Below are 16074 nucleotides of genomic sequence, written 5' to 3'. Positions count from 1 at the left end.
AACCCCTGCAATCTATAAAATATTTCTTTGAACTTCTGGTGGTGTATTTCTGCGAAAAAATAATGAAGGTTTTGTCTTTGTTAAGCATTTACCCTGTCACCCTGAGACCTTTGCATAGATATCCAGTATATAAAGAACACGATTCCATTCAAGGGAATTAGCTCTACAAAATAAAAGGCTATCATTAGCAAACAAGGTGATAGATGCATAAAATGCTTTTACCAATAGGGACACCAGAGATAGTTCCCCTAGCTTCTGCAAGATTAAGCATTGAGGTCAAAGCTTCTAAGCACAAAATAAAGAGATATGTGGAAAAATGATCCCCTTGTCTAAGACCTCTTGTAGAAGAAAATTTTGCATGTGGTTCACCACTGATTAGGATAGAATAAGAGACTAATTTTATGCAACTTATCAGAAGAGAAATCCATCTTTTGTGAAACCCTAATTTGTACATGACTTCTTCAAGAAAACTCAACTCGACACGATTATAAGTTTTACTCATGTCGAGTTTGAAAGCCATAAAATCTGACATTCCATGCATTATAGAATTCATTGAGTGGAGGGTTTCATAAGCTGCAAGAATGTTATCAGTGATCAGTCGGCCTGGAACAAATGTACTCTGGTTGGGAGAAATGATCTTAGGAAGGATTTTTTTTAGCCTATTTGCAATTACCTTTTGCAATAATTTTATAAATCACATTGCACATATTGATAGGTTTGTAATTAGTAACCTTCTTTGGCTACTTTTTCTTTGGGATTAGAGTAATAAAGTGGGCAGGAACTCCATCAGTACCAAGGGAACAAAGAGGAGACATTTGAAAATTTGATTCTTTGACTTCCATTTCATTAAACTCACAAAGGAGCTTAGAATTTATTTCTGCAGTCACACAAGACTTCAATCCAGAAACACAACTAGAGATATCAGAAGGATTAGAAGTAAAAAATCGTTCAAAGAAGAAACCTGTGAATGTGTCCCTTATTAAGGGTGGATCAGTTAGTAAGTAGCCTTAATCATCCTCAACTTGTTTGATTGTGTTTGTTCTTCTTCTTTAATTTGCATACTTGTGGTAATATTTAGTGTTTATGACACTGATGCAACCAATTTTTCTTAGCTCTCTGCTTCCATTTGAGTTCTTCCTCCTCAAGAAAAATCTCCACTTCCCTTTGAATTTCTTGTATGGACTTCGTTTGCTCCCATGAGCCTAAGGTTTGTAATTTAGCAAGTTCCTTCATTTTCCTACTAATTGATCCTTGGTTATTCCTAATTGTAGATGACTTCCACTTCTTGAGGGTCTGCTTGCACTTGAGGAGTTTAGCTTTGATCTTTGAGCAACCAGAATTTCCATTAGAACCCAAGCTCCATGCCTCTCTAATAGTATTTGAGCACAGATCATTTAGTTGCTAAGCAGCTTCCCATCTGAAGAGATAATTTCTTCTACTATACTTGATGTTACTGTTCTCAGAACTGGAATTGTTGGAAATTCATATATGGATTGGACTGTGATTAGATTCGATAGCAGCTAACACTGAGCAGATGGAGTTACTAAACTTTTGATGCCAATAAGGATTAGCAACAGCTCTATCAAGTCTTTCCTTTATAAAACCCTTATCTTTTTTGTTATTAGACCAAGTGAAGTGCAGTCCCTTGGTGTAGACAGTACTCAGGTTACAGAACTCAAGGGCTTTTCTAAAAATCTTCATTTGTTTGTAATGTCTAGAGTCAGCTCCATATTTCTCACTTTGACGTATTATTTCATTAAAATCCCTTGCACAATGTCATGGGATAGCATCGTTTGGCTTCAAATGTTTAAGAAAATCCCAGCTACCTGCCCTTTTAAAGGTGTCAGGGTGTCCATAAAATCAAGTAAACATCCAAGAATTTCCATGATGCGCCTTTGAGATAATAGCATTGATATGCCATCTAGTAAAACTAATAAGCTGAACATCCAGCATCTTATTCCACATAAAGGCCAGACCACCATTGCTATTAATACTCTCTACAACAAAACAGCTATCAAGCTTCAATTTCATCCTTATGTTTTCAATTTTTCTTTTATTGCACTTGGTTTCCATAAGGAAGGCCACAATGGGAGACTTATCCTTTGTCAAAAAAACCAATCGGATCAAAAATTGGTGTGGTCAGTTTCAATCCACACTAGACCAAAACCGACCGATTGAAAATTTGAAATATTTATTTTCTTAAAATATTTTTTAATAATATAATATAACATTTTTATATAGTAATTATATATGTTAATTATGTAATTTTTATCTAATATATTATAATTAATCATATAAAATGTTAAATAATATATGCAATCAATTAATAATGTATCATATATCATATGATAATATATATGTAGATACATAATATATTCATACATACTCTACTATTTACACTTAATTAAAGTAATTAGGTAAAAAAAAATTAAATACCTAAGTTGCAAGCAAGCATGAATAATCTATGTACAATGAAATTATTTGATATTCATTAATCATATATAAAATGTAAGACATTATTAATAATTATGCATACTAAAGAGTAAAGTCTAAGTCAGTAAGCAGTAACTATCAATATCATAAATATAATTATAGTTAAATATTTTTTCAATGAGTTAATTACATAATCCACATTAATAATTCACTTAATTTTAATTCTAGTAATTTATATAATTTATTTATTTGCAAAAAAAAAAAAAAAAAGATGAAACAAAATAACTAAGCCGGACCGGATCGATAGCTAATGGTCTGGTCCAATCCATTAGGGGTGATCGGTCCGTTCCGGTTCGGAAAAATGATGGACCATCCCACCCGAACCAGACCGATTTACACCATTATTCCCAACCCCTCGGTAACTCCAGCTTATGAGATTCATTGATCTTGGTGGGGCTGGAAACCAGCCTCCACCACTAACATTTCAAATCCCCTACTTGAGGGAAGAGAATTTTTTTCCTTTCTTGGGACTGGGACCTTCAACCCAATCCATTACTGAGCCATCCATTAGTGACGATGAATAAGCATCTTTTTCCTTGACGTTGATAATCCATTACTGAGCCATCATTTTCCTTGATAGGGATTGATGGTTCTCAACACCAGAGTAAGCATCTTCTTTAGTCCTAGCTCTTCTCTTCTATTTACTAACTCTAGTTGGATTATCAGTAGTCAGTCCTTCGCATGTTACAATAGTTGGTGGCTCCTAAGACATCCTACTCCCATTATCAGAGCAATTTATATCAACGTTTTGGGCCTCATTAAAAATCTGATATTTTTGGGATATGTTTATTAAAGGAAAGATGTCCCATTGATTCTGAGTTGTACCATGAGAATCATTTCCAAAATTAGCCTTGTTAGAAGCCTGAGATTGCTCCATAGGCAATTCCTTAGTATCCTTTTTAGAAATTTGACTTGCTATGTGCTCCTGATGAGTAGGATGGATTTGCTCTAGACTCATAGCTTTTCTCAAGGAAAGTTACAAGAATTCAACCTCTTTATCAGTGATTGAAGATTCCTTCCCAAATTTCTGAGAGTCCCCTACCATGTCATCATCTTCTCCATGCACCTCAGGAGGGTTTGAGGTCGTATGCACCCTTTCACCTTTGCCTGCATCCTTGCTACCGTTACTAGAATACTATGATGAGGATGCTCGAAGCCAAGCACCATATTGATTTTGGCTGACCATATGCAAAGACATATTGCAACAGCCTTCAGACATCCTAAAGCCCCATGTTTTATGATTCCACATCTAAAATAAAAGTTTGGTAATCTCTCATACTTAAAAGGTTTCCAATATTGATTACATTGAAAGTTTAAGAGGGTACCTCTCATCAGTGGCCTATTAATATCAATATCAACTTTGATTATGAGAAAAGTACCTCGGCCAATTTCATCTTCATCCACATCTACTTCCATCACATTCCATATTTTGTTACCAACTTGAACACCAATTCCCTAACTCATCCCACACAAAGGCAAGTTAAGGAGTTGAACCCACAACATTTCTCTATTAAATGAGAAATCTTTTGGTGACAAAGAGTCATCAAAAGAATTCAAACAAAGCAGGTTTAGATCAAAAGACCATGACCTGCCTCGTTGAACTATCATGAGATCATAATCATTCTGGAATTCAAATAAAAATAAACTGGCACCAACCTCTCGAAAGTGCACCCAACTTTTCAATTTCCATATGTCCATCATTGTTGTTCTAAATGCTTCTTTGTTTACTACCTTGTCTGCTATCAAGAAGCCAACCAAATAGAGCTTTTCACGTTTCATAACCTCTTCTTCATTATAATTGTATGCCTTGATCTCAAGTAGTTCAACTTCCGTTAGTTGAAGATTACCCTACTTTGTTATGATCTCTTCTGACATCTATGTATGCAGAAGACTGAATGGTAAGAGACAACTATATGTACTTCTCTACACAAGTCAAAAGACCAAACTTGCCTAAGCAAGAGAGAACTTCTCAACGAGAGCTAGGAGACCTTTTGGTTCTAGCCAAAAGTACTCTTATCTTAAAACATAGTTATGAAATATGTTGTAAAAAGTATTGTATAGTGTGGGTATCATTACTTTTTATTTAAAAGTATATTACTCTTCCATCTTTTTTTTAATAGATATTACTCTTTATCTTAAATATTCTTATTTCTAATTACATTACCAAGTGAATACTTCCAAATTTGATATAATTTGATACTTAAATAAGGAGATCGATGATGGACAAAGGCCGCCACAGGTGGACATGTGATTAGCCGATTAGGGGGAAGTTTGGATAATGAGTTGAGATGAGATAAAATGAAATAAAAATTGTATAAAATACAATTAGAATATTATTTTTTAATATTACTTTTATTTTAGAATTTGAAAATATTGAATTGTTTATTATATTTTATGTAAAAATTTGAGAAAATTATAATGATTAGATGAGAAAAATAAGATGGGTTAAAATGCTCTCTCAATCCAAACAAATCATTTTCCAAATAATTTTGAGACCACTTGTTGTTTCAAAGGTTATGGTCTAAACATGACCAAACCTTTGCCATATGAGCTTTCCCTATCAGCGGCATCATCATCTTTGTCTCCACCACCAGTTTAGGATAAATAAACAGGACGTTATAAAAGAAAGGAAAATACTTTAGATATAAAGAGATTATACAAAAATAAATCTACAAATTGATATAATTTAATGTGGTACGTCAGATTTTAAAATTATTTTTATTGTGAAGTAGATTTAATAAATTTTATAAAATCATGTTAATTTATAAATTTATTTTTATATAATCTTTTTATATTATAACAGGTCTCTAAAAGAACACACGACTTCATTTGGGTGAAGAACTTTTCCATTCGAACTGGGTAATTAAATACCATGGCCTACCCAACTTGAAATAGGAAGAATGGGAATACCTCAACTGCCTTTTTAGTTTTATGGGAACGACAGAATTGATGTCATAAATATCTTTGACTTCTGTATTACCACGTTGCAAATTCTCATATGTTGGGATTTTGGTTGTTTATAGACATTAGAGACAATAGAGATATCCTGCAATCCAAAAAAAAAAATTTCGTTTATGATTATGAGAAATGATATTTATAATTTAAAGCTATATAAGTCTCGTATATTACTATTAAAAAAAAGTAGATAAATCTGATACATATATGAAAAAGTAATTTTTAATAGTAATCAAACTTTAAAAAAAAAATACACAAAACTTACACATTTTAAAATTATATCTAACATTACTCTATAGTTATACAATTTTGAAACTTTAATGGTTTTGGAAGATTAATTTATATTAAAAAAAAATAGAACCCATAAAGTATAAGATGTATAAGAGCATTTCTAATAGGTTATGTAAAACCCTTGTTTTTGTAAAATTTAAAGGAAATAGCTCAATATAGCTCATCCAATGGATTATGTATTTTATAACTGATATCCAATTTGTAACAGTACCATCTCTACATCTATGGAATACTATTCACAGTTGTATAAATATTTAATTCATTTCTCTTTCTACTTTTTATTCTTTATTCATTTCTTTATCTACTTTCTACTTTTTACTTTACTTGAAATGAATAAAATATATTAAAAAATATAATTTTTAAATGGTATAAAGAAAAAATAGATAAGCGGTATACTGTACTAGTATATAAAATAGAAAAAGTAGGTTTTGGTGATATATTTTAAATGATAGGATGAAGAATCGATTGGAAGTGCTCTAATAGCATTCTCATTCGGTTCCCTAAACTTTTCCCTAAATTTTAGCTAAAAATGACACTCCTTATAATTTTATCTTAAATTTTACTCATCTTCAAAAAACCTCATACATCTCATTTCCTATCATTTCTCTATTCTATTAAAATAATATTTTTTATTACTTTTTTTCTTTCATTTCCATTTCCATTCTTAAGTACTAACTCTTTTGTCTTATTATTTTCTTTTCAAATACCACATTCTACTAATCAATTGCAATGGACATTTAAGATAAATTACAGAATAATCAAAGGGGGAAATCACATATAAACTACGGCATTGAGGGATAAACAATGAAGCATGCAAATGGGTAAAATCAGACCCAAAAAACTTCCAATTCAAAGGAATAAAATCAGACCTAACACCATCAATGGCAATGGACATCTACGATAAATCACACGGTAATCAAAGGGGAAAATCACAGATAACCCACGATATGGAGGGATAAATAATGAAGCATGCAAATGGGTAAAATTAGACTCAAATCACAAGAATTTTAAAGTAGTAAACCTTAAACCAACAACAAATAAACCACGACATCGAGGGATAAACTGAAGCATGCAAGATGATAAATATGGAATTGTGAATAGTATCGATAGTGAATATATGTGTGTGTGTGTGTGTGTGAGAGAGAGAGAGAGAGAGAGAGAGAGAATTTCACTGTGTGTGTGTGCGGGTTTTACCAAAGACAATGACGTAGAGTCTGTCGGATGGGAAGGCGAATGACGGTGAAGGCGATGGAGAATCGAAGCAGGGGCGTTGGCGTGGGTTGAAACCGAATGGTTTAGGATTGGAGATGTACAGTGGTTCCCTAAATTATATGAGAAATCACTATAGCATCCCCGATAGTTAACCCTAAAATAGGGAACAAGATGGAGTTTGTATTTGAAGTTTTTCCCAAATACAAACCCTATAATTTAATGAAAAGTCCATTTTAGAGAACCAGATAAGAATGCACTAAGGGCTACATTGCAATCCCCCCCATGTTTACTATAGTAATTCAAGACATTGATCGCCACAGGTAAGAGTATTCACATTGGATTTGCCAAATGCATTTTCAAATTTTAACTAATATCACATGAATTTACATTTGTCTATTTCATTTAAATTCAATCATCACATTCGTTTATCCATTTACTCATTATATAATAATAATTTATTATTAATTTAATAATTTATTATTTTATTTTGTTTTTATCACATTTTGTAGTTCTACCAATTAAATGTTAATAATATTTATATTCTAAATGTTAAATCTTAATTATATTCCAATTTATTTAATTTATTTACTTGGAGTGAGAAATTAGTATTTTAATATTTGATAAATCAACTGTAGTTAACTATATTTGGTGAAATACTATAGGTGAAATCTAAGTTATTTTAGAGATGTCCAATTCAATATAAGGTCTTTTTATCACAATTATCTAAATTTTACTTATCCTTCAATTTTGGTCAGGTCAATAAAGATGCTCTCAGAGCATTAATATTAGATTATACAAATGTAAATATAAAATTTGTATAATTTGACATGATTTTACATTTAGCTAATCTACTAAAAACTCATTCTCATATTAGATTATTTATATATTAATCAAAATAATAATAAAATATTATAAAGTTAATAATATTTTTTTCCTATAATAATATTTTTGTTAATAATAAAATATCTCAAAATAATAATAAAATAATATCATGAAGGCACATGAGTGAAATGGAGAGAATTTGTTGGCGGGTGGAACAAACCGAGGGAAGAAATAAGAGGGAAGAGAGTGTGTTTGGGCAGTGACAACGGGTGCCATGTGTTGCTTTTTAAGTGGGGGGATATGGAGCACATGACTTGACGGTGGACGATGACTTCTGTTTTCGCTGCCAGGCTAATAAAGTATGTGAAGGACATCTCCCAGATTCGACACGTTGTCTGAGAATTAACAATCACGTGATTCTTGAGTTTCCATTTGTTTCAACTTTTCGTTCACGTAACCTGTCTTTTGTAGGTCAGTGGCGCAATGCGCACACCGTCGTGAACCAGACCGATTCCGAAGTATCTTTTATTTTTCTCCCCAGTTTCCCAACAACCCAGCGAACCCCACTGCCTTGCCAATGTACCTAATTACCCTCTTTCCTTTTTTTTTTTTTATTTTGTAGGCCCCCCTTTCCTTGATCGCAAAAACCAATTATATGTTCCTGTATAATTAAGAGCGGGGCCATTATGGCCGGCTCTTACCGCGGCACGTACCGTTGAATATAAATTTTTTGTTTTTTGTTTTTTTTATATTATTTTAATATATTTAAATATTTTTAAAAATTAAAAAAAAATATATCAATATATTTAAAATTACTTTTTTAATCATTAAGTAAAAAAAAAAAAAAAAAAATTTACCAAACGTCAAATGAAGCAATAGAAATGGAAGGATAAAGTAATATTTCTCGTATAATTAATTGTATACGAATCTTCTTTGAAGACTTGTCAACTTGGTTTTTCTATTCCTTCACGTAAAAGATTTCGTCTTTAATCCATACAAAACTACGGACATTTTTTTTATTTTTTTTTATAAAAAAAAATATGCTTATTGAGTCTATAGTCTATACAATGTTTGAAAAAGTCATACTCAATGTTATATTTCGATAATTTATTTTTACAAATGAGATGAATTAAAATTAAAATTAAAAGTTAAATAAAATATTATTAATTTTTTAATATTATTTTTATTTCAATTTTAATTTTAAAAAAGTTGAATTATTTCTTTTATTTTGTGTACAAATTTAAAAAAATTATAATGATTAGATGAAATAAGATGAGTTTAGAATAATTGTGAAAACAAACGAAACGGTACGTTTAAATGATAAATTCATCTCAACTCATCATTACAACTTTTTAAAATTATAATACAAAATATAATAAACAATTCAACTTTTTCAAATCTTAAAATAATAATAATATTAAAAAATAATATTTTAATAATATTTTATCATCTCAATTTAACTCAACTCAATTCAGCATCTAAACGTAACCAATTGGTCAAATATATAGTAACTATTGTTTACTTAATACGTTGACAGTCAAATGTTAAAACCTTAGCTTATTTATTCATCTCATCGTAATAGAATAATAAAGTAATAGAATAATAAAGATAAACAGACAATGCTATTCACTAAACATTATTCTACGCATATATTACTATGTTAATGTAACATGTACTCTATCGACTCTTAAAATCTGCACTGCTTTTTTTTTTCTTTTTGCTAAAAAAAACAAGAAACTAATTTAGTGGCTAATACAAAATAAATACTACGTTACAATGACCTAGTTTATGGAGAATTAAACAAGAATATAGTATAAAATATGATTAGCAACATCTATATATAAAGACATGCAAAAAAGACACGTACGAGTCGTATAAATATTGTTGGGTCAAATTAACTTATAAATAATTTTATAATATCCAAACTGGTCATAACATGTGCAGGTGGGTGTCGGGTTCAATCTTATTACGGAACCACTAAATAAAATGAAAATATGCCATCCATCCCAATTGCTACCGGCTGCTTTATAGATAAGTCAATGTGCACGTCTGCTTATGTTGTTTCGTTGGTAGGGGTGCCTCCTTCGGATTTAAAGATGAGTTGAGATGAATTGTAAATAATAATAAAATTGATTATGAATAGTAATAAAATTTATGAGTTAAAATTGTTGAATAATAATAAATAATAATGAGATGAATTGTGAATCCAAACTGGATTACTTCTAAATTACTCCAATATTCGACAGCTAGAGAATATATAGATGAGGATTACATGGAGATTGCCAAAGTTTATAGTCGACTTTGTGACGTAATTCAATGTCTGAGAAAATAAAATTTCACAAATTAATCGTTTCAAGTTTAATCAAATTAAAAACTCTTTGGTGAGAACATAACGCCAATTAATATATAGGAGCTGTTCATTTTAGTTATCTCCATAGAAAGAAAGAAATTAAGGTGGTTTTTGGTAATAAATGTCACTGATCAGTTTGGATTGTGGTAGAGTAAAATTGGGGAATATGGATGCTTTACTTCAATATGAAAAGTAGAAGCTGATCATTTTCTTAGATTATGTGTTTAGCAGTCGATTAAGGGACATGCATGCTCGTCATAATTTGCGCACCAGCTACAAAGAATGATTGAATTTTTCCACTATCACCCGGGAAGACAAGGTCATTTTTTCTTTCAAAAATGAATGATGCGAGAGCCACCACTGGGCTCCTGCTTGGAGCTCCCCCGCTTGGCTCTAGCATGTAATTTTTTATATGTTTTTATTTTTATTTTTGTTTTATATTGATTTTTTTAACAATTTTAAATATTTTAACAAAATAATAAAAATTTACAAAATCATTAAAAAATATTTCTTTAATCATGAAGTAAAATAAAATATTTTAAAAATTTTTTTTTACTTTCTAATTAAGGAAGTATTTTTTAATGATGTTCTAAATTTATTTTATTTTTTAAAAATATTTAAAAGTATTAAAAAATTTATGTAAAAAATAACTTAAAATAAAAATATGAAAAAACACATGCTAGAGCAAGCGGAAGCCCCAAATGGTGACTCTAGCATTGTTCTTAAAAAATTGTCATTACCGAACGAATAGTGATAAGGCCCAAATATTTTACATATATATATAAAATAATATTTACAGGAACTATTTAAAAAGAATAAAAAGTATTGTTTAAAATAATTTGATGACAAAATAGATAAGTTGATATATAATACACTATAAAAATTAGTATATAAAATAAAAAAATAAATTTTAGTGATATATTTTAAATGATACCATAAATCAATGAATAGGTTTCAATTTGGTGAGAAATGGGATTATTAAATTTATCGTCTAATTTAATTTTTTTGAAAAGCACCGATCAGCCCAAACGATGCTTTGCAAAAAAGCAGAGCGGTTATGACAACATATTTTGATGGTATTCCAATGTATACCACCTATTACAAATACATGGAAAATGTGACAATTGTATTAATGTTTCAAACTGACTTTTTGCATACCCTTGCAGATTTCTACATTTGAGAATATATATATATATATATATATATATATATATATATATAAAAGCTTGTCTGAGGTTGTCTTTAAATTCTTAAAAATGCTTAAATAGTTTTAAAAACACATTAATAAAGAAATTAGGTTGTTTTGTTGATTTCATATTATAGTATTTTATAATAAAAAAACGTTTGTTGCAAGCGCTTACTGTAAACGGCGTGCAAATGTGGCTGATATGGAGACACTTGATAAGAGAGAGATCGAGCTGATGAGAAAGAGTTGAGGAGAGGGAAAGATCGAGCTGATGAGAGAGAAAGATTGAGCTGATGAGAGAGAAAGAATTATTTATTTTAAATCTGACGTGACATGGATGACTGCACGCCGATTATATCTACCGATTGTATATAGAAGAACTGTTTTATAATATTTATAAAGTTAAAAAGTATCTTTTAGAATTGATATTTTCTCATACGATACTTTTTCATATATTGCGGAACATAGTTACACTTTAAAAAATTGTAATTCGGCATAAATATCCCTAACTTTCAGATAAATACAAATTTTTATTATAAAATTTGATTGCTATTAAGGATATAGTTTTATCTTTAAAAAATAAATGTCATTTTATGTCATTTTTATATCATTTTTTTTTAAAATTAATTTTTAAACAAATATAACATGTTTGAAAATACTTTGTGTATGTGTGTGTGTGTATATATATATATATATATATATATATAGATTCCAACTTCTTAATCGTGATGCGTATTACTTTAAGCTATATAACTATAAGTTTAAGCTAAAACTATATTCCTCACCGTAATATCAAATATGCACTTATCGAAAGGCAACATTTGCTTGGCGCCAATTTCTTGTTTTTCGCTCTAATCTAAAAAGCCAACAACACTTTTCGATAAAACCAAAGCAAAAGAGAAGTTTTTAAATGAAAATTTGCCAAACCAAGCATCGCACTCAAACGACAACAAATGAATGATCAAGGGATGCAAATACAAAACGTGATTCATATTGTTTATACACCCCAAGCACTCAAACCAAAAGCGAAAAAAGAGAGAGGAGAGAGAAAAAGAGAAAGAAAGAGAGACCATTCAAAAGGGCGAAAGAAGTTAGGAACAACAGCTTGGAACTAAAAAGCAAGCAATCTAGAAGGGCGTGACCGGGAAACAGCATACGCAGTGGATTCAAATAACATTGCACGAGTCAAGTCGGTCACAAATGCAGCCCAAAGCTGAAAATACTGAAAAGGACCTGCATACCACCTCCTTATCCCACTCGATGCTGCACAGCATTTGTTTCTTTTATGAAGACCCCTCGCGGAAGACGTGGTCATTTACACAGCTCTCTCTCTCTCATTTGTTTCAACTTTCCAATCTCGTGAGTCGTGAACCCTTTATAGCAACAGCTCGTCCTTCCTTCTTTTATCCTCGTCGGCTCCAACATTCCTCTTTACAATCTGAAGCTAACTCGTCCAGAAAGAAACCCACAACATGTCGAGGGCCACCGTTGTGCTCGATTTCTTTGGCATGGAGAAGGAGAGTCCACACTCCTCCTCCTCCTCCTCCTCCTCCAAATCTCAGTTCCAGAAGTTTCTCGATCGCCAGAGAAGCTTTCGAGGTCAGTTTCGTTCACAATCACTTCTTTCTTTTTTTTTCTTTGCTCGTGATATTGTGTTATGTGTATGGGTGCTGAAGGGTGCGTTTATTTATTTATTTTTTTTTTCAGGAATGCAAAGCGCCATTTCAAAGATCAACCCGGAGGTTCTGAAATCCGTGATTGCCTCCGGTTCCGTGAACCAGGGCTCCGAAACCGGCACTCCTATTCCTACGAAGAACTCGGTTTCGGTGCCGTCGAGTCCCGCTTTACCTGTCTATGCTCCTCATACCCTCAGGTACTTGAGATTTATCCACCTATTTTTTCACATTGTTCCCTCCATTATTCTCGGAATCATTTACATGAAGAAAAGAATCGCCGTTGAATGAATTGCAGGCCTAGGACTCCAGAGAGCCTTCCAGATATAGCTCCTTTAACTATTTTTTACAATGGAACCGTCTCAGTTTTCGATGTCCCTCGAGACAAGGTTTGTTTAGTTAAATGTTCTATTTTCAGTCTTATATTTAACTTTTGATCTTCTATTTTGGCATTAGTTCTGATTTTGTAAAATTTGGGGCAAATGTACCCATATATTTAGGCAGAGAACATTTTGAAGCTTGCTGTGGAAGGAAGATCGGACCCGAAAGTCGTGGTTCCTTCAAGCGACCAAAAACAGCTACTCGAGACACTTGATGGAGGTGAGATGACAAGAGGTTCTGTTTTGGGATTATGTATAACTTTTGGTGTAAAAATGAAACTAATTATTCGTAAAAAATATTGCAGATCTGCCAATTGCACGAAGAAAGTCGTTGCAGAGATTCTTAGAGAAGCGCAAAGAGAGGTAAATCCAAATTTTCTGTTTGATATCATTCTGCACATGTCTGGAGTGTTTATGGATATCACTCATGAATTTTTTCACTCTTTTCCTGGGATCTGGGTTGTGGTAAAATAACCTTTTTTAACGAATGAACTAAATTTTAATTTCTTAATACTTAGACATCAAATTGAAATCTGTTTTATTATATTTTAGGTCTGATCGGTAAGACAACTTAGCATGAAACGGATCCTAGATTCAGAAGTTTTAGTAAGAGTGTAGATAGATTATCTGATACACGATTCTCGAGGATGGTGTCGGCATATATGAACGGCTCACGTTAAACAATTTTTAAGAAAAAATCTTGTCTTTTTGACGACCAAAGAACACGATTCTTTTATCCAATTTATGTTGGAAAATGCTATGTCACCACGTTAGCAAGGGTAGAAGATTGCATATATGTTGCTGCTAAATATTAGAAGAATTTTCCACATAGCGAAGAAGATTTATTGAAATTCAATGGAAATGGCAGTTTTTGAAGTGACGATGGGATGTGGATAAACAAAGATTCCAACATATTTATGTCTAATGGAGCTTATTGATTTATTTAGGGATTATCTTAGTAAACAGTTTCCTTGATGTTTATGAAAACTAAATAAACTTTTTAATAATCCAAATAAATGAATGATAAATGCTTTAGAAGTAAAAGTTTTTATAAAAATAAATTTATAAATTAACATAATTTATGAATTATATTAAGTTGTAAAATAGATATAACGATTAAGGCCGTGAATGCCGTACGGGTGGACGCGGGTGATGACTCTCTTGGAGTCTTGAGACTTGAGCAACTTTGCCGGCTTGAGAGGGCTATTGATGGTTGGACTTTTTGGACTAATAAATGCAACATTTAACATGCATGCCTTGTACTGTTTGCGTAAAATATGCAGCAATTATATTTGTAGTTCTAGATTTTATAAACGGTGTTTTTTTTTCTTTTGAAAAAAAAATGAAAGAAATATGATACTTATATGATTTTTTTTTTTTTTTTTAAAAAGAGTGCTTTATTTACATAACTAAAAGAGAAACTATTTTGCCGTCTCAATAGTACCGCTCAAGTGTACTGCTTGATAAATTTAAGGAAATGATTTTAAATATTTGATCTATTTTTTTTATTTTTTGGAATATTTAAATATATTAAAAAAATATGAATAAAAAAATTACAAAATTGTAAAAAGTATTATTCTAAAATATTATATGAACTTTGGGCATATGGCTGACACGTGGAGTTGCTTGTTATTCGTTATGTGCAGGTTGACTTGTGCTTCGCCGTATGCGTGTTACACCTAAATTCTACGCGTCTTGGCGCAGGAACAAGTCCAAGGAGAGGAGCAGCCTATTAATTTCAGACCCCCCCTATATTGACGTTAAAAGATAACAAGGACGCAAAAGAAAATTGAAATAGTTGTACAAATATGAAATACCTCTATTTATCATCTTTTCAAGGATTGCAGCTTGTTCTAAGTAACCTTTTTTTTTTCCTCTTTTTTTCTTTTCTCGAAAGAAAGAGGTGCAGTATAGAATAGTCAGTCGGTATCACGTTTTAGTAATGGTTGTAATATGACTTTGGTGGCAATTAGTATTATTTCCCCGTCTGTTTCTTGTACATTTTCCTCCCAATTTGGACTCATTCAATTCTTTTGTTTCTTTCAAATGTAATGTTATTGTCGGTGCCACGCGTAAGGGTTGAACCTTCTAGGAAAAGGCCCAAAAGGGATTGAGAGCGAAAGTGTTGCTTTAGGCACACGCATACGGCATGCGGCATAGCAATTCGGTTTTGGGACGAAAAAGTCTCCTTGGTTTAGGTGCAACGCGCACACTACGGATATCGAATTCAATGTCTTTTTGGTACGCACATGTTGTTGGTTGGGTGGAGCATTTTCTCCTCCCAATCGTGACTATTTATTCCTTGCTTGATAATAATTATTTTTGTTGATTCAATTGTTTTATTTATTAAGAACATAATTGGGTGGAGAAAATTAATTAAATATGTCTTTATGAAGTGTTGTAAAGTAGTGGGATTGTTTTTATATTTAATTTGTTATAAAAATTGAGATATGATTTTTCAATGTAAAAAATATCCAGACAGTCCTTTAGATTTAGAGATAGTTTATAAGAGTTAAATAAAATGTTGTTAGAATATTATTTTTTAATACTATTATTATTTTATAATTTAAAAAAATTAAATTATTTTATTATATTTTATTTAAAAAATATTCTGAGAAATTATTCACGCGGTTCATGACTCCCGTGAAATGTAATTCTACCACGTGAAAAGCATTAATAATCTTTGTATTAGGGTAAGGATGGCATGATGGT

General features: G+C 31.4%; 1 protein-coding gene across 1 annotated transcript; it reads left to right on the top strand.

The window, feature by feature from the left end:
- The first annotated feature begins 12664 nt into the window (after positions 1-12664).
- On the top strand, positions 12665-15361 carry LOC121256748 (protein TIFY 9). Its single transcript, XM_041157633.1, has 6 exons — positions 12665-12908; positions 13017-13182; positions 13281-13371; positions 13483-13582; positions 13668-13725; positions 15009-15361. Exons 1-6 carry the CDS (start codon positions 12782-12784, stop codon positions 15043-15045), a joined length of 579 nt encoding a protein of 192 aa, XP_041013567.1. The 5' UTR covers positions 12665-12781; the 3' UTR covers positions 15046-15361.
- Positions 15362-16074: the final 713 nt, after the last annotated feature.

This window comes from Juglans microcarpa x Juglans regia, chromosome 3D (genome assembly GCF_004785595.1).
Source record: "Juglans microcarpa x Juglans regia isolate MS1-56 chromosome 3D, Jm3101_v1.0, whole genome shotgun sequence".
NCBI classification, from domain to species: domain Eukaryota; kingdom Viridiplantae; phylum Streptophyta; class Magnoliopsida; order Fagales; family Juglandaceae; genus Juglans; species Juglans microcarpa x Juglans regia.
The sequence above is the reverse complement of the archived record's forward strand: the minus strand, read 5'-3'. Positions and strand labels throughout refer to the sequence as shown.

Bases quoted from the DNA above. Each gene is read 5' to 3' on its own strand.
- LOC121256748 (XM_041157633.1), top strand. From the start codon at position 12,782: ATGTCGAGGGCCACCGTTGTGCTCGATTTCTTTGGCATGGAGAAGGAG. The intron at 13,183-13,280 runs GTACTTGAGATT...AATGAATTGCAG, and splicing joins TATGCTCCTCATACCCTCAG to GCCTAGGACTCCAGAGAGCC. The intron at 13,726-15,008 runs GTAAATCCAAAT...CGTTATGTGCAG, and splicing joins TTAGAGAAGCGCAAAGAGAG to GTTGACTTGTGCTTCGCCGT.